This window comes from Podarcis bocagei, assembly GCF_964188305.1.
Source record: "Podarcis bocagei genome assembly, chromosome: 8".
NCBI classification, from domain to species: Eukaryota; Metazoa; Chordata; class Lepidosauria; order Squamata; family Lacertidae; genus Podarcis; species Podarcis bocagei.
In genome coordinates, this window is record NC_138133.1 from 66,844,255 (window position 1) to 66,861,331 (window position 17,077).

General features: G+C 47.0%; 2 protein-coding genes across 9 annotated transcripts in view; one reads left to right on the forward strand and one right to left on the reverse strand.

The window, feature by feature from the left end:
* The first annotated feature begins 179 nt into the window (after positions 1-179).
* On the forward strand, positions 180-11,384 carry LOC308592966 (RING finger protein 151-like). Of its 7 annotated transcripts, none has more exons than XM_081205082.1 (6): positions 180-387; positions 4,684-4,908; positions 7,148-7,287; positions 7,920-8,082; positions 9,068-9,188; positions 10,285-11,384. In XM_081205082.1, the coding sequence occupies exons 2-6, from the start codon at positions 4,703-4,705 to the stop codon at positions 10,489-10,491; spliced, it is 837 nt and encodes a 278-aa protein (XP_081061208.1). In that variant the 5' UTR covers positions 180-387; positions 4,684-4,702; the 3' UTR covers positions 10,492-11,384. The 7 variants fall into 7 exon arrangements, with proteins under 7 accessions (XP_081061208.1, XP_081061205.1, XP_081061207.1 ...); XM_081205079.1 differs by having other exon boundaries at positions 181-387; positions 4,681-4,908; XM_081205081.1 differs by lacking the exon at positions 180-387 and adding an exon at positions 1,043-1,141 and having other exon boundaries at positions 4,681-4,908.
* A 1,596-nt stretch (positions 11,385-12,980) lies between these two features.
* The window catches only part of VIRMA (vir like m6A methyltransferase associated), a 33,402-nt gene continuing 29,305 nt past the window's right edge, over positions 12,981-17,077 (reverse strand). For both annotated transcript variants that reach the window (XM_081204311.1, XM_081204310.1), the window contains exons 23-24: positions 16,562-16,705; positions 12,981-13,328 (exon numbers count right to left, since the gene is read on the reverse strand). In XM_081204311.1, the coding sequence (XP_081060437.1) occupies positions 13,171-13,328; positions 16,562-16,705 (302 nt within the window). In that variant the 3' untranslated portion in view covers positions 12,981-13,170. The remainder of the gene's footprint in view (positions 13,329-16,561; positions 16,706-17,077) is intronic.

Sequence of the window (17,077 nt, forward strand, 5' to 3'; positions counted from 1 at the left end):
TCAATTTATCGCGCCCTCCGTTCGCCCCACTGCGCATGACCAGCATTCATGCGCGGCGCTCGCCTCCGCCTCGCCTCTCTTGAGGGCTGCCAGGCAGGTACGAAGGAAACCCTACTGCGCATGCTCCGCTGGTGCTTTTGCCGCGCTCGACATGGCGAGCCGCCGGGTACGCTTACGCTCTACGACACACGGCCATCAAGCGTATTTGTCGCAAAGTGCCTTCCTCGCCTTCCCCCGTTGCCTAGGTTACTCGCTTTCGCAGGAAAATACGGCGCTGGCAGAGGAGGGCGTTAACCAATTCGCGAGGCTGAAGAGGATTAATTGCCGAGAGTCATAAAGATAAAAATATAGAGTAACTCACTCCAACACTAATTTGGAACTCATAAGGTATATTTTTCTCCTTTTCTTCCCCGCTCAGAGCTATCCATAGAAGACAACGGGCAGAGCCAGGATATTAGCGTAAGTTGTGACTGGGGTGCGGGGAGTCTCTTAGGGCGGCCCAGCAGTGTAGCCCATCGTTCAAACTGCTGATCCGATGGTGGCGCTGAGGTTTAATGTGGATTTACAGGCAACGCCTTTCCCTGCTAAAAGCCCCTTATTAGCCTAGCCTCTCCCACCTGTGGCCTCCCGGGTTAAGTTCTAGGGTTGCCACCCGGTTTGACAGTTTCTAGGGTTCCACCCGGTGCTGAAATGACTTCAAAAGCAATCCATTGCGATCCATTGTCGTCTAACTGAATGGCTCCTCTGAAATTTGTCACATTCTTTCCCCCCCTCCCCCCGCAATAAATAAGATCCGAGTTGGAAAGAGGAAGAGCTCCTGCTCTCTTTTGCTTTAGCAGAACGCGCCCTGCCTGCAAAAAAATAAAAAAGCTGCTCTAAAATCCTGTATTTTCTCCATTGCTTTCTATGAGCAGCTTTAAAAAAAAGCATCACGAAAAACTCGGAAGTTGCAAAGCACGTGCGGCTCTAGTTATTCTAAGTCTACTCCGAAGAAAGGGGCCAGCTGAGCGGTCGCGTGCGAAGAAGGCGGGGCCAGGCCGGCTCCTTACTCCTCTTATTGGCGGGGGTGGAGGCGCGGAGGGACTGGACGGTGGCCTGTGGGGAGCAATTTATGTTGCGGAAGCGCGCTTTGGCGAAGCGGGTGAGGCGAAGAAGAGCCGTTTCTGGGCTTTCGCTTGGAGGGCGGGAAGGAGGAGAGGAATCGCTACCCTGAAACCTGCCTTGGGAGGGAAGCTTTGAGGCAGGTGGCTCCCCTTGTTTTCTGATAGCGCTTTTGCCTGTGTACTTTTAAAAAGTAACCCTCTCCCCCCCCCAAAAAAAGAGAAAAGGCTAAGACTAATTTGCAACGGTGCTCAGCTTTTATTGTTGTTGTTTTCAAGAGACTTAACAATAGGTCGCAGTGTGAACTTTGGGAAACCAACAGCCCACTTTTGTCAAAAGCACCTTGGGTACCATTCTGTGATTCTGTACCAGTGGTTCCCAACGCTTTTTTGGCCATGCCCGCCTAAGCATCTTTAAAATCCTGATGCGCCCCCCCTCCCTCTTGACATATAATTCTTATTATATGTCAAGGGGGGCTATTCACGTGAGCTGTTCACGTGGAGGAAGCCTAAAAGACCACGAACTGTTAATAACTCATTCTCGAATTGCCCCCCCCCCTAAAAATCAAATTTCCTCCCATAAAAATCAAATTGCCCCCTGTGGGGTATGTGCCCCAAGTTGGGAACTACGGTTCTGTACCAAGTTGCTGACATCCTGAATCTGGAGCAGCTACCTTAGTCTGTTTTTGCTGACAGTTGTTATAGCATAAGATGGAGGAGTCGTGGCTTTCTGTAAAACCGCTTTCAGGGGTTTGTTTTTTCTTCTACACTCAAGGGGCCTATAAATTCTGTGAAATAAAATAAAATAGCAAAGCTCTCCAGTGCCATAGCTCAGGGGTAAGAGCATCTGCTTGCCTGCAGAAGGCCCCTCCAGCATCTCCAGATAGCATGTCCCCTAGCCTAGTTCCCATCCCCAGCTGTACCTATTCTTCTCATTTTATTTATGTCCTACCTTTCCTCCAAGGAGCTCAAGGTGGCATACATAGTTCTGTCCTATTCTCCACACAAGAACCCTGTGAGGTAAGTTAGAGTGAGTGAATGGCCCAAGGTTACCCAGTGAGCTTCATGAGGATTCCAGGTCCTAGTCCAACACTCTAACCACTACACCACACTGGCTCATTTGCCCTCCAAATGTTTTGACCAACTGTGCTGGCTTGAACTTTTGAGCATAGATGTGCAAAATAGGGTTGGACTGGCTGGGCCTAAGCCCCTGTGACCAAAACAGTCACATGCTGCTTCCCATTTGCTTTCTTCCCCTTTCCTCTGTTGTTTCCTGCTGACCAAATTTAGAATATGTTTTCTGTAGCTGTGTGAAAAGTAGAGGTGGTACCTAACTGCGACCAGTGGGTTGAGTGCAGGGATCATTTACTTAGGAAGCTTAACAAATAAATGTGTTTTCCATGTTCTTGGAGATACCTGCACCACAGCATACCCACTCCTCCCAAACAAAGGAAAATTCCCACAACACTTAACAGGTACACACAGACCATGCTCAAAGCATGGAAAACAGAAATAGGCAAACTATCCCAAACCCCATCCCCACTAATTCCCCTGGCGTACCACCCATTATTCCACCACACAGCACAAAACCTCCAGTTAAAAATCAGCAAACCAAAGGCTTATATCACCTAATAGACTTCTATAAAAATAACAAACCTTTGACAACACAAGACAGACTAGAAGACACCCAAATGCCCTGGTTAGCACAACACCAATTATATCCCCTCTTAAACAACCCAGCAGTAAAATCAGCAGCAACTAGGCCCCTGACAACCTTCAAAAAGCTCCTCCTAACAAGAAAGGGACATGGTAAAAGGATGGTATCCGCAATATACAAAATATTACTCAAAAATCCCACGAACCCCCTGGACGCAATTAAAAAACAATGGGAGGATAACATAGGCGATGAGATTAACCCCTCTCAATGGACCAAAATGTGGTCTAAACCCCCCCTTTAAATCCATATAAATGAAAAGAAAAGAACTCACTCTGAAACTCACCCTCAGATGGTACTTAACACCAAGAAAACTAGCGCTAATACGCCCAGGAACCTCACCAAAATGCTGGAGAGGGTGCACCTCCACAGGCACATACCTCCACATGTGGTGGGACTGCCCCCAAATCCAACTATTCTGGATAACAGCCATACAAGTAATATGTAAAATAACTAAGCAAGTATTAGAAATCACCCCAGAATTAGCCCTACTAAACAATAATGCTCATGTGCAACCCACCCACCCCACGCACACTCCTCCTCTCTCCAATGACAATGGGTAGATCACTGCCAGTTTTTTTATGTTGTTGTTGTTTAGTCGTGTCCGACTCTTTATGACCCCATGGACCAGAGCACACCAGGCACTCCTGTCTTCCACTGCCTCCCTCAGTTTGGTCAAACTCATGTTCGTAGCTTGGAGAACACTGTCCGACCATCTCGTCCTCTGTCGTCCCTTCTCCTTGTGCCCTCCATCTTTCCCAAAATCAGGGTCTTTTCCAGGGAGTCTTCTCTTCTCATGAAGTGGCCAAAGTATTGGAGCCTCAGCTTCACAATCTGTCCTTCCAGTGAGCACTCAGGGCTGATTTCCTTCAGAATGGAGAGGTTTGATCTTCTTGCAGTCCATGGGACTCTCAAGAGTCTCCTCCAGCACCATAATTCAAAAACATCAATTCTTTGGCGATCAGCCTTCTTTATGGTTCAGCTCTCACTTCCATACATCACTACTGGGAAAACCATGGCTTTAACTATATGGACCTTTGTTGGCAAGTTTTTTTATACTGGGAGTAAATTGCAGTCTCTTGGGAGTTGGACATGCCTGTTCTATAACATTATGCTTTACCATATATATATATATATATATATATATATATATATATATATATATTCCAGCAGAAAGTATTGGAATATTCCGTATTAAAAAAGAAAAATAGCCCCACCATTAAAAATATGGAACCGTGTTATTACAGGGTGAGTACATTCTGTTCAACAGTTTTTTAGCATCTCAAAACACATGCACAGTTCACATTATAAACACTTTGTAAACTCAGTGTTTAGAACCCATTCCATATGCCACTTAATCCAGAGAATCTTTCTAGAATGACACCTGAGAAAGAAGCAGGTGGCTCTTAGTTACTTTGATCAGGTGCTCTGGCTGCTTTACGTGCTTAATGGAGAAAGAAGCATTAATCCTCCTAAATCTAATTAGGGTTTCTCTGAGAAGAAACTGAATACTGAAAAGGCAATGTATTATTTTTTGAGGGGCTGTGACATGTTGCAAAGAAGCTTGAAATCAATTCAATTCATTTTTCTATAAAAAGGGCCCTCTTGAGGGTTGAGCTGCAACTAAATGAACAAAAAAGTGTAAGTTTGCTCTTGTCTGTGCTATGGCTTTGCATGCTTGGGGAAATGTTGCAAATTGGAATTGCTTCCAGATTCTGACGGTCCACGGCATAAAACTCACAAGCCACTTCACTCCCTCTGCATCATATCTCTTCAGATCTTAAGGTGCAAGGGTGATAATGTGCTCACTTGGCTATCAAAGGTAATGTGGCCACAGTTACTAATTCTGTGCTTACATTTCCATAGCAGGCTAGAGGTCGTTGAGAAAATGGGATATGATATTGATCGCTTCGTAGGTTACGTGAATGAAGGTCTCCTGTGCTGCATCTGCCGAGATGTGTTGGAAGATCCCTTGCAGGCTCCTTGTGAACATGCTTTCTGCACTTCCTGCATACATGGGTGGCTTGTTCATCACAGCAACTGCCCAGAAGATCGTCAGCCGCTTGATCTGTCTGTCCTTCGACCACTTTACAGGTGCGTAATTATTTCTGAGTCCAATTCGCCGCTATCATGAAATCTAATCCTACACTAGTAGATTGAGCAAATGTGCAAATGTAAGGCTGAGGGATGGAGCGTCCTCTTTGATTGGTTTTCCTTACTAAAGTTACTACCCCATATGTCATGCAAATTAATGAAATTGACTAGGCTAAGTAAGCCTAGATTTGGTCTATTTCACTCTGAAGAGAAAATGTTCCTACAAGGAAAGCGATGTACAGTGGTACCTCCAGTTGTGCACAGGATCCATTCTGGTCGGATCCTGAGGAATTCGCAACCAGAGGTGTCTGTTCTGCGCATGGCACAGTAGAGCGCTTCTGCGCATGCGCGCGCAGCAAAACTCAGAAAAATACTTCCGGGTTTACCGCGTTTGCGTCCAGAAGGATACGCAACCAGAGGTGTGCATATCCAGAGGTACCACTGTATAAGAAAAGAGTGAGGCAGCAAGATGTGCTGCAGACACATTAACTACTTGGGGGTTCACTGTGTAGCCTTTTCCAAATTGGAATAAAGAGAGAACTCATTTTATAGAAATACAGGATAGACAAGAATGTTCTGTCCCACAGGATCCAGTGCCAAGTTCCAGTTATCAAAAATATCTCTATATTGTCCTCTTCTCGTACGTGGAAACAATCCTAATACATAGGTCCAGAGTAAGTAGCAAAGTCCAGATTGCTTGCATCACAAAGTTTCGGCTTGATCTGAATTCACACCTCTGATTACACCCCTTTTAACCTTGCTGCTTTGCACAAAAGAAACACACACACACACGATTTCTGCTAGGACAGAAATGTGCAGTTGCTAGGGAAAATCTCCTTTTCTCAAGGTTGGAGCAAATAATAATAATAATAATAATAATAATAATAATAATAATAATAATAATAATAATAATTTATTATTTATACCCCGCCCATCTGGCTGGGTTTCCCCAGCCACTCTGGTCGGATTCCAACAAAACACTAAAATACAATAACCTATTAAACATTAAAAGCTTCTCCAAACAGGGCTGCCTTCAGATGTCTTCTAAAAGTTTGGTAGTTATTTTTCTCTTTGACATCTGGTGGGAGGGCATTCCACAGGACGGGTGCCACTACCGAGAAGGCCCTCTGCCTGGTTCCCTGTAGCTTGGCTTCTCATAGCAAGGGAACCGCCAGAAGGCCCTCGGTGCTGGACCTCAGTGTCTGGGCAGAACGATGGAGGTGGAGACGCTCCTTCAGGTATACTGGACCGAGGCCGTTTAGGGCTTTAAAGGTCAGCACCAACACTTTGAACTGCTTAAAGCTTCATTAAACTACTAACAGCTAAGGTTTTAAAAACACAACTTTTGAAAAACAAAAGGATATGACAGCATAAGTGGTAATACCCACGATACATGTTTTTAAAGTATTGTATGTAATAAAGAATGAACACTCTTAAACATAATGTTTAAGAATCTTAAACATAAATGTCACAAACAAGTGTTGACTTACTCTGTTGCCAAATAACACAAGTTGGCCATGGTGCTTCTACTTCATTAGGGTTGCCAACTTTCTGAAAACGTGCATTTTAATTGTGACTGGGGGGTGTTGCCTTCCAGGGGCAACATTCCAGTGGTGAGCAGGGCCAGTGGGGGGTATAGGAGGGAAGAAATCCTGACAGCCAGGTAGGTCTGAAGGGTCACATTTGGTGATCAGACCTGTGATTTCCCACCCCTGCCTTAAAGCAATGGCTGATCATAGTCTTAAGTTTTGAGGAAAGGATGTTATGGTTAATGGCTCACAGTGGCCAGGGGATGTCTTTCTATGGGATCTAATTGTTAGAAGATGGCTTCTTGATACAGATATTTCTCCAGAACGTTAGGAGTAAGGAGGGCGACACCACAGCCAAGCTGAAGTGGGTGGCCAGTGTAATGTATGGAAGTTAGTGCAGCAGTTTTAGGGGATAGACAGGCAGAAGGTGTAGTGTGGAAGCTCTTAACATCAAGGCTAGAAATGCCTTGTGGTGCAAGTTGTCTTTCTGGGGATCTGCTGTTTACCTTCGCCTGTGCTCTGCCTGTATACTTGCAATTAAACCAAATATTACACAGTCATGGTTAGTCTGCCATGTGGCCTCATTCAAAGAAAACTGAATTAGTTAGCACTGACTCTGGAATGTCTTACCACTTGGAGAACTGGGGAGCATATGTTATATCTTAGCAAGCAGTATTGCAAGAATAAAAATAATTAACTTCTGTACCCAGATACATGAAGAACGATCTCAATCGACTCCAGATTCACTGCAGGAACAGAGAGTGTGGCTGTGAAATGGTGTGTTCACTGGAATCCATTGACCGACATGAACGCGAGTGTGAATGCAGCCGGGTCCCCTGTTCAAATAGCGGTAGGTAGAATGCAGAGATGGTTATCTTGCAAACAGATGGTAGATCTCCGTTTTCACCTGAATTCAGTCCCCCAGTTCTGGAATGTAGGCTAAAGGGAATTCAGAGTTAGTGGCTATTGCAGAGTGAGCCTTCTCGGTTTCTTTGCCTGTGTGAACACCCCTTCCTGTTCCATTTCTACCTGTTGCCAACACTAGCCAAAGCAAAGTATGGATTCAGTGTTGGTGTTTGGGGAACTGAAAGGCAGCTGATGTGCCAGTGCCCCCTTGGAGAATCCTTGTACCTGCGCACAGTAGGAAACACTAACCTAGATTCCTCAAGAGTGGTGGTGCTGCTGTTGTTAGCATCCTTCTGTCTTGAGAGACAATGGAGTGCACCTCTAGGGGTAAGTCAAACTGCTGGAGAATCACAGGGGCTGCAGAAACCACTAGCTTGTCACTGCTGCCTTCCACATTGTTTTTGCTGCATTAGCAGCACTGAAGTGACCTCTCTGGAGCACAGTCTATTGTTGTCTCCATGTCAGAAGATTATGGGGAAAATGAAATAATTCTCTCTCTCTCTCTCTCTCTCTCTCTCTCTCTCTCTCTCTCTCTCTCTCTGGTGCACTTCCTCCAATCTTCTGCTTTCCAATCAGGTTGCCCAGCTCGGGTTGAAAGACGTAACCTAGACAGCCACTTGGCAGTGTGCGAATACAGGAGCCGCGAGTGCCCCAAAGGTTGTGGGTATGCCATCCTCAGTGCTGATGATGCGCAACATAACTGTGTGGCAGAGCTGAGAACGGAACTAGAACTGCTCAGGTAAAGCTATTCCCCTTACCTTGGCTGCTCATGGATTGACCTGGCCTTCCAGATGTTTGGGGACTACAACTCCCATCATCCCTGACCACTGGTCATGTTAGCTAGGGGTGATGGGAGTTGTGGTCCCAAAACATCTGGAGGGCCAAGTTTGGCCATGCCTAAAGCATGAACTGACACCTAAATATTTTGCCCATCTCTCTAAAACATACACAAGGGGACTGTTCTTCAATACTGCTGCAATTTCCTGGGTGCTCAGGAAACCAGTTTGGTAACTTGGCAAATTGCTTCTATTGCCTGATTTGATTGAAATAAAAGATTTGTTGACATCTTTTTTGTGTAACATAAGCTTGTGCGCTACTTGGTGGTAACCTGAAACCTATGTTAATCATAAATGAAAAGCTTCTTTGCCAGTACTAGCTTATGGGAAATGCCCCTGTGAGTGAAGCTGGGGCTGTTAAAATGAGATGTTTATCTTGGGCCGAAGGAAGATGCAGATATTGCATAAAACAGATGGAAGATTAAAAAAAACAGATCTTGTTTGTGACTTACAGAATTATTAGCGCAAAACTGATGGATTAAACACTACTTCCTGTTAATTAGTGGCCCTGTATAATGGTAAGTCCTGATCTAAAACAAACCATCTCTTTTTGTGAATGATCAATTTCCTGGTGCACACTGTTCAGCTGCACCAGCTGCCCTCCTCCCAAGCGGAAACAAATCAGCGTATTAACTTAGCTTACATGTGAACAGGTGCATGTTGTTTGTTTCAGTCCAAGCAATCCTTTTCAAAATTAAAGCAGGATGAACAGTAAGATAAGACAATGGCGGGAGGGATTGCCACAGTCTTTTCCCCCAGACATTCACCCCCCTTTAAAAATAATAATTGCCAAGCACATAAAACTGAATGTGCGTACGTTTCAAGTTTCCTCTGTATTCAGATTAAAGACAGATAGGCTGATTAACAAAATGTGTTTTGTTTTTTAAGGTCAGAGATGATCTGCCGGATGGAAGAGGCAAAACATGAGATGGAATCTCGACTAGATTCTCAAAGGAAGCATATGGTGCAAAAGGAGAGTCTTTTGCAAAATCAGATTGAAGAGCTAAAGGTAAACGAATTGTATTGCCATTAGCTACGAGGTCATCTCCCTCCCTTAAAATGTTGCCTCTGGTGAACTGGTATTTCTGACAGCTTTATTCTATGCTGTACTCTTTTTCAGTTTCCAGAAGGTAGCCACAGTCCTCAAGCACCTGACAGCTACCTTCCCCAACCTTGTGTTGTCCAGGTGATTTGGACTACAATTCCCATCATCACTCACTGGCCAAGCCAGGTAGGACTGATGGGAGTTGAAGTCCAACAACAGCTGGGGAGCATCAAATTGGGGAAGTCTCACCTACAGCATCTATTTTAGAACCAATGGTTTCAGCAGCAGGTATTTTAACTACAATTCACATAAGCAAGGAAGCATTGCTATTGGTGACTGGCAAACCTCCTCCAGTCCCATTAATATTATATTAATTTGGAGATGGACCATTAATAAAAATCAGACTACTTCCAAGTTGGCCTAGAAGAGCTTTCCCTACCACACATCCCCCACCTGCCGAGTTCTCTTTCCCCAAATTTACTGGGATAACAGGGAGAGCACCATCATTGAAATAGCCCTCAGAATGCCCATGCACATTTTGCTTTACCCTAAACTCTGGGTACAGAAGCATTTGGGTCTGGGCCCAAGTCATTACAGGACAATGCAGCCTCTTTCCCTTGCCTTGGAGAGTGGGCAGAAACAGATCTGTTTTGCTGCAGTCTGGATACCTGAAAGGGGCAGATCCATGAAATCTAGGCTCTGTTATCTGTATGCTACCCTCAGGTCCTTGGAGGAAGGGGAAGAAACAAATGTAATACAGTGGTACTTCGGGTTACATACGCTTCAGGTTAGACTCCGCTAACCCAGAAATAGTGCTTCAGGTTAAGAACTCTGCTTCAGGATAAGAACAGAAATCATGCTCTGGCAGCGCAGCGGTAGCAGGAGGCCCCATTAGCTAAAGTGGTGCTTCAGGTTAAGAACAGTTTCAGGTTAAGAACAGACCTCCGGAACGAATTAAGTACTTAACCCGAGATACTACTGTAGATAGGAAATTGTGAGCATCTAACAGTTAACAGGCAGTCCCAATGCAACACTTGAAAAACTCTCTTACGCTTTTCAGAGCCAGATGTCCAGGATGTTGTCTGACATACGTACCCTGCTGGCAACAGAGAGGCAGCATCACCAAGAACTGGAGCAGGCACAGCTTGAAAAGCTAGAATTACTGGAGTTAGTGAAGACTCTCCAGGAAGACTGTCGGTTGACTAGGGATGGAAGCAAGAAAGCAACACATGTTCGACCTCTGACCCGACTGGAAAGCATGAAGTGAAAGCCATAGGTGGCTGTTATTTAAGATTGGATTACTGCAGTCTGGTTTTGTGGTGTTTCCTTTTGCTGGATCTGGCAACTGACCATTAGTGCAGAATGCTGCAGTCCACCTGCTGACAGCAATGAGATTCTGTCAGCAGATATCACCTGCTCAGAGATCTGCACCAATTGCAGGTTTGTTACCGGACCAACTTCAAGCTGTTAGCATTAGTATATAAAGCCCTTAACAGTTAGAAACAGTTTACTTCAGGAATTGCCTTACCCCGTATATTTCTATTCAGTCAATTCAGTCCGCAGCACTGGCACTATTACAGGTGCACCACACTTGTAAAAAATAGATCTTTTTGCATGGCAGCACCCACACTTGGAACTCCATGCCTATTGACATCAGGCAAGCACCTTCACTGCACTTTTTCCAGTGTCTGCTAAAACATTTTTGTTCAGGCAAGTTTTTCCAGACATGAAGAAGTTAACATTTTGGTCTGTTTTTAGCTTAGCTGTTTATTTCAATTATTTTTTAGTTATTAAATTCCTGTCTTAGGGTTTTATTATTTTTTAGTTTTACTCTTAGGAATATTATTATTATTATTATTATTATTATTATTATTATTATTATTATTAATAAGGTATGAAGGCAGGGAAAGAACAAAGTTCTGTGTACTCAGGAGAAGAAACAAAAATAGAAAAATGAAGGAATCTAATGAAACTTGGCTTAAGCCAGGAGAGCCAAGGAGGAACGTACTGCTGCATCAGGCAGGAAAAAAACCTGAGGGAAATGGACCAACTTCCCACAAACCTTTGCTCCTGCTTGTGTCAGCTGACAAGAGATGACCCATACCATTGGCTATGGTGTCCTACGAAATGAATTGACCTAATAAAACTAATATAACATGTGCGTGTTGTGTGTGGGTGAATGTATATATAGAAGTGAAAGCTTACAGATTATGCATTCTTGAAGTTAAGGACTCAGATATTTGGTAAGAGTGCACACTATACACAGATATGGAAAATACATGCAAAGGAAAACAACTGCTTCTCAGGCAGCTACATGCATGGCTCCACTATTAAACATTTTCATAGAAGCAAGTAGAAGTCACAGGTGACTTCTCCATCTTGAGTGACTGTTGATTTTAATCATTTTTGAACGAATGCTTTTAAATACCTGTTTTAAAAAAATTGTTTTACTTTATATTTTTGTCAACAGCTTAGAGGTGGTTGTTTTACGATCAAGTGGGATATACAGTGGTGCCTCGCAAGACGAAATTAATTCGTTCCGCAAGTTCTTTCTTCTTGCGAGTTTTTCGTCTTGCGAAGCACGGTTTCCCATAGGAATGCATTGAAAATCAATTAATGCGTTCCTAGGGAAACCGCTTGCCAGGCTGGCGGTGCGGAGAAGGGCTTTTCTCCGCACCGCAAGCCTTCAGGACAGGTACGGGAACAGAGGGGAAGGCGCGCAGCGCTTCTCCTCTGTTCCCGGGGCTTGCGTGGGAGGAGGGTTTTTCCTCCCCACCGCCAACATTCAGAACAGCATTCTGAATGTTGGCGGTGGGAAGGAAAACCCTCCTCCCACCCCAAGTCTTCAGGAAAGCCATCCGATGCCGGGCTGCGGGAGGAGGCGTCCCCCCCCCGCCCGGCATTGGAGCTTCGTTCCGATGTCCGGGGGCGGGAGGAGACGTTCCCCCCCCCCCCCGCCGGACATCGGAGCTTCGTTCCGATGTCCGTTGGAGGGAGGAGACGTTCCCCCCCCCGCCGGACATCGGAGCTTCGTTCCGATGTCCGTTGGAGGGAGGAGACGTTCCCCCCCCGCCGGACATCGGAGCTTCGTTCCGATGTCCGTTGGAGGGAGGAGACGTTCCCCCCCCCCGCCGGACATCGGAGCTTCGTTCCGATGTCCGTTGGAGGGAGGAGACGTTCCCCCCCCGCCGGACATCGGAGCCTCGTTCCGATGTCTGTTGGAGGGAGGAGACGTTTCCCCCCCCCGCCGGACATCGGAGCTTCGTTCCGATGTCCGTTGGAGGGAGGAGACGTTCCCCCCCCGCCGGACATCGGAGCTTCGTTCCGATGTCCGGCGGCGGGAGGAGACGTTTCCCCCCCCCCCGCCGGACATCGGAGCTTCGTTCCGATGTCTGGCGGCGGGAGGAGGTCCGAGGACAGTGGGGAAGACGCGCTGCGCTTCCCCGCTGTCCCGGAGATTTCCCTATGGGCTGTCGTCTTGCGAAGCAAGCCCATAGGGAAATTCGTTTTGCGAAGCGCCTCCAAAACGGAAAACCCTTTCGTCTAGCGGGTTTTCCGTCTTGCGAGGCGTTCGTCTTGCGGGGTACCACTGTAAACTGTTAAATAAAACACTGTTTCTTTGGAATGGCTGTTGCTACTTACCCCAAATGAAGGCTATGTTGCAGGACTGTTAAAACCAAATCTAAACTTGTACTTCTGGCGTAAGTGCCATAAAAGCATAGGCAACTATAAACACACACACACACACACACACACTAACACAAAAAAACAGTTTTATTGAAATCTCAGATCTTGTATCAAACAAAATGGGAATTTTTTTTCCAAACCAAAAAAAAAGTCTCTTTTCTGCCCCCAATACCAGTAAGTCTAGCGTTGGTCCTCAAGCACTTAAGCAATTGGCCATCATCTTGAAAGGTTCACAGTCAGAATGTTCTCAATGGTGTGTTTATCGAGTAAAAGAGCGGACGTGACGCCCTCTTCCGCTGCCTCCGCCAACAAACTTTCCTCTTGAGCCACCACTACTGCCGCTATTTGTGCTTGCCCAAGATGGCCCAATTCCACCACGGCCTCTGGAAGCACGATCACGAGGACTGGGCCGGTAGCCTTAAAAAAGAGAGAGAGATAACTGGTAACAGTACAGTGATGATTCCTACTGGGATATAAATAAGGGCCAAATTATGCATTGAAACTATACTGAGGCCTCTAAAAACAGCCTCCAACCTATGATATTAATACAGAACAACTCAATATACATTTAACCAGCACTGTATAGAAATCTGTGCCATCATAATGGCCAGGTTTTTTGCCTACTATACAACAGACACCGAGGCAAACTTATTAATACTAGAATCCTAAGCACACCTAGTTTCACTTAAGCTTCATTAATTAAGGCTTACTACTGAGCAAGCCCCATTATGGTGGGATGACCATCTGTCGTGGACACTTTAGCTGAGATTCCTGCATAGAATAATAAATAATAATAATAATAATAATAATAATAATAAATTTTATTTATATCCCACCCTCCCCAGCCGAAGCCGGGCTCAGGGCGGCTAACAATAAAACAGTATAAAAGTATAGCATAAACAACACTCTAAAATCATTCATTATAAAATTAATTAAGACCCTCAGGTTCCCTTCCATCTCTGATTCTATTATAAAATCAGGCTAGAAATATGTGATATACCGTATTTTTCGCCCTATAGGACGCACTTTTTCCCCTCCAAAAATGAAGGGGAAATCTGGGTGCGTCCTATGGGGCGAACGCAGGCTTTCGCTGAAGCCTGGAGAGCGAGAGGGGTCGGTGCGCACTGACCCCTCTCGCTCTCCAGGCTTCAGGAAGCTCTGCGCAACCCTCGGGAGACCGGCTCTGAGGGTTGCGCAGAGCTGCCTGCAGTCCCCGGCTCAGCACAGCTCTGCGTGGCCATGAGGAGCGGGGCGCTAAGTCCTGCCCCGCTCCGGATGGCGCAGAGCTGCCTGCTGTCCCAGGATCAGCGCAGCTCTGCGTGGCCACCGGGAGCCGGGGGCGAAGCCCCGCCCCGCTCCCGATGGCCGCGCAGAGCTGCCTGCAGTCCTGGGATCAGCGCAGCTCTGTGCGTCCACCGGGAGCCGGGGGCGAAGCCCCGCCCCGCTCCCGATGGCCGCGCAGAGCTGCCTGCAGTCCTGGGATCAGCGCAGCTCTGCGCGGCCACCGGGAGCTGGGGGCGAAGTCCCGCCCCGCTCCGGATGGCGGCGCAGAGCTGCCTGCAGTCCCGGGATCAGCGCAGCTCTGCGCGGCCACCGGGAGCGGGGCGCTAAGTCCCACCCCACTCCGGATGGCGGCGCAGAGCTGCCTGCAGTCCCGGGATCAGCGCACGTCTCCCCATCGCCAGCCCCACAAGCTCGGGGGACAGCGGGGAGGCAGAGCGTGCCTTCCCACTGTTCCCCGACCTGGTTCTTCCAGCCCCGCACCTGGGGGGGAAATAATTTTTTTTTCTTTATTTCCCCCCCAAAAAACTAGGTGCATCCTATGGGCCGGAGCGTCCTATGGGGCGCAAAATACGGTATTTAATCTTGCTAAGACTGCAGATCATAGATCAAAATGAACAGCACAATCTTTTGGTATACATCATCATACATGTACACTTACAATGCAATATAGTGGTACCTCGGGTTAAGTACTTAATTCGTTCCGGAGGTCCGCACTTAACGTGAAACTGTTCTTAACCTGAAGCACCACTTTAGCTAATGGGGCTTCCTGCTGCTGCTGCGCCGCCGGAGCACAATTTCTGTTCTCATCCTGAAGCAAAGTTCTTAACCTGAAGCACTATTTCTGGGTTAGCAGAGTCAGTAACCTGAAGCGTATGTAACCCGAGGTACCACTGTAGTTTCAACCATCGGCAAGTAAAACATGAAAATTATCCTTCAGTGGATCAACCCCAGAATCAAAAGCCCATGCAAAGGAGATCAGGTCATTAGCTCATGAATGGACAGCAGCAGCCTGAAACTCTCCCCCCACCCCCCAAAAAATCTATATTTTGAACTGTTTATTTAGCTTTCATTTTAGTGTTTTAAACTGTAAGCTATGCTTGGCAAACAAAGTACAGTGGTGCCTCGCAAGACGAAATTAATTCGTTCCGCAAGTCTCTTCGTCTTGCGAGTTTTTCGTCTTGCGATGCACAGTTTCCCATAGGAATGCATTGAAAATCAATTAATGCGTTCCTAGGGAAACCGCCTTCAGACCAGGTCCGGGGACAGTCTGTCCCCCAACCTCTTCTGAAGGCTGGGGGGGGGGGACAAGGGCTTTTCTTCCCACCCCCAGCATTTTAAAAAACCCCGGGACAGCGGAGGACTTCTCCGCTGTCCGGGCGATCTTAAAATGCTGGCGGGCGGCATTTTAAAATCGCCCCGGGACAGCGGAGGACTTCTCCGCTGTCCGGGGCGATTTAAAAGCCCCTGGGAAGGCAGGCAGGGGGGACAAAGACTTTCGCCCCCCGCCAGCCTTCAGAAGAGGTCCTGGACCTCTTCTGAAGGCGGGCGGGGGGCGAAAGTCTTTGCTCCCCCCCGCCTGCCTTCAAAAGCCCTCCGGGACAGGCAGGCAGGGGGGAGCAAAGACTTTTGCCCCCCGCCCGCCTTCAGAAGGTGTTCCCGCCCCGCCGCCCGGCTTCGGAGCATTGTTCCGAAGCCGGGCGGCGGGGGCAGGCTTCTCCCCGCCGCCCCTTGCTTCAAAAGAGGTCCGGGGACAGCGGGAAGCGCTTCCCGCTGTCCCAGGACCTGGGGCTGCAGGGAGAAGATCGCTTCTTCCCCGCTGTCCCCAGACCTCTTTTGAAGCAAGGGGCTGCGGGGAGATCGCTTCTCCACGCCGCCCCTTGCTTCAAAAGAGGTCCAGGGACAGCGGGAAGACCCGCTGTCCCCAGAGCTTGCGGGGCAAGCTTCGTTTTGCGAAGCAAGCCCATAGGGAAATTCGTCTTGCGAGGCAACTCGAAAACGAAAAAACCTTTCGTTTTGCGAGTTTTTCGTCTCGCGAGGCGTTCGTCTTGTGGGGTACCACTGTACATAAATGCAGTAAAGCAGGAACAGGGAAACTGTGGGCCTCTAAATATTGCTACAACTCCCATCATTGTTGACCCAACTTTTTAAAGTGACATTTTTGTCTGAGGATCCAGTCTCTTTTGAGTTTGCATTTAGCCATTTTTTTATTTTTGACTTAATTTTGTAAGGTGTCTTTTGGCGCTTTATGTAAAGCAGAAAGGGAGGAGATAAGCGCCATAAATCAAAACTGAAGAAAAATACCACTGGTTGAACTGATTGTGCATTTAATTTCAACGAAATATTGTGAGGGGAGGGAAACCACAAACCTGCTGAACTTAACGGCCTTAGAGGTGGAAGTGGGCCCCTGTTGAAGTTGCTTTGGCCGCCTCTGCTTTCATTGTAGGTGCCTCGCGGAGAACTCTGTGCACTCCAGCTTGATCCTCTAGCTCCTTCACGGCGACTGTAATTTCCTAAATGAAAAAGCACAACAACTAAGCCATTTGTGAATTGCCTTTGTTTCTAAATATTCAACTCCACAATCTGAGTTGAAAGGCTTCATGCATGCTGGATGGAAGGTAGCACCTAGCTTGGACAGGCAGCCAAATTACGGGACGCTAATTTGGGAGGCCCAAGTTCTCAATTTATCATGGACACACTGAGCAGTCTTGAACAAGCCATTCCTTCTACCACTCAATTCCCCATCTGTAAAATGGGGACAGCAACAGGTCTGTTTGGAGAATCAAAGAGCGTCAAACTTTTTTTTACAACATCTCAGTTTGTAGGGGGCTGCGGCTAGAAGGCCAAAGCCTGAGATTGCATCCTTTGTGGACAAAGTTTACTGC

Coding starts and splice junctions, on each gene's coding strand:
- LOC308592966 (XM_081205076.1), top strand. CDS start 2,044: ATGTCCTACCTTTCCTCCAAGGAGCTCAAGGTGGCATACATAGTTCTG. Junction 8,083..9,067: donor ACGGAACTAGAACTGCTCAG/GTAAAGCTATTC, acceptor TTGTTTTTTAAG/GTCAGAGATGATCTGCCGGA. Junction 9,189..10,284: donor ATCAGATTGAAGAGCTAAAG/GTAAACGAATTG, acceptor TACGCTTTTCAG/AGCCAGATGTCCAGGATGTT.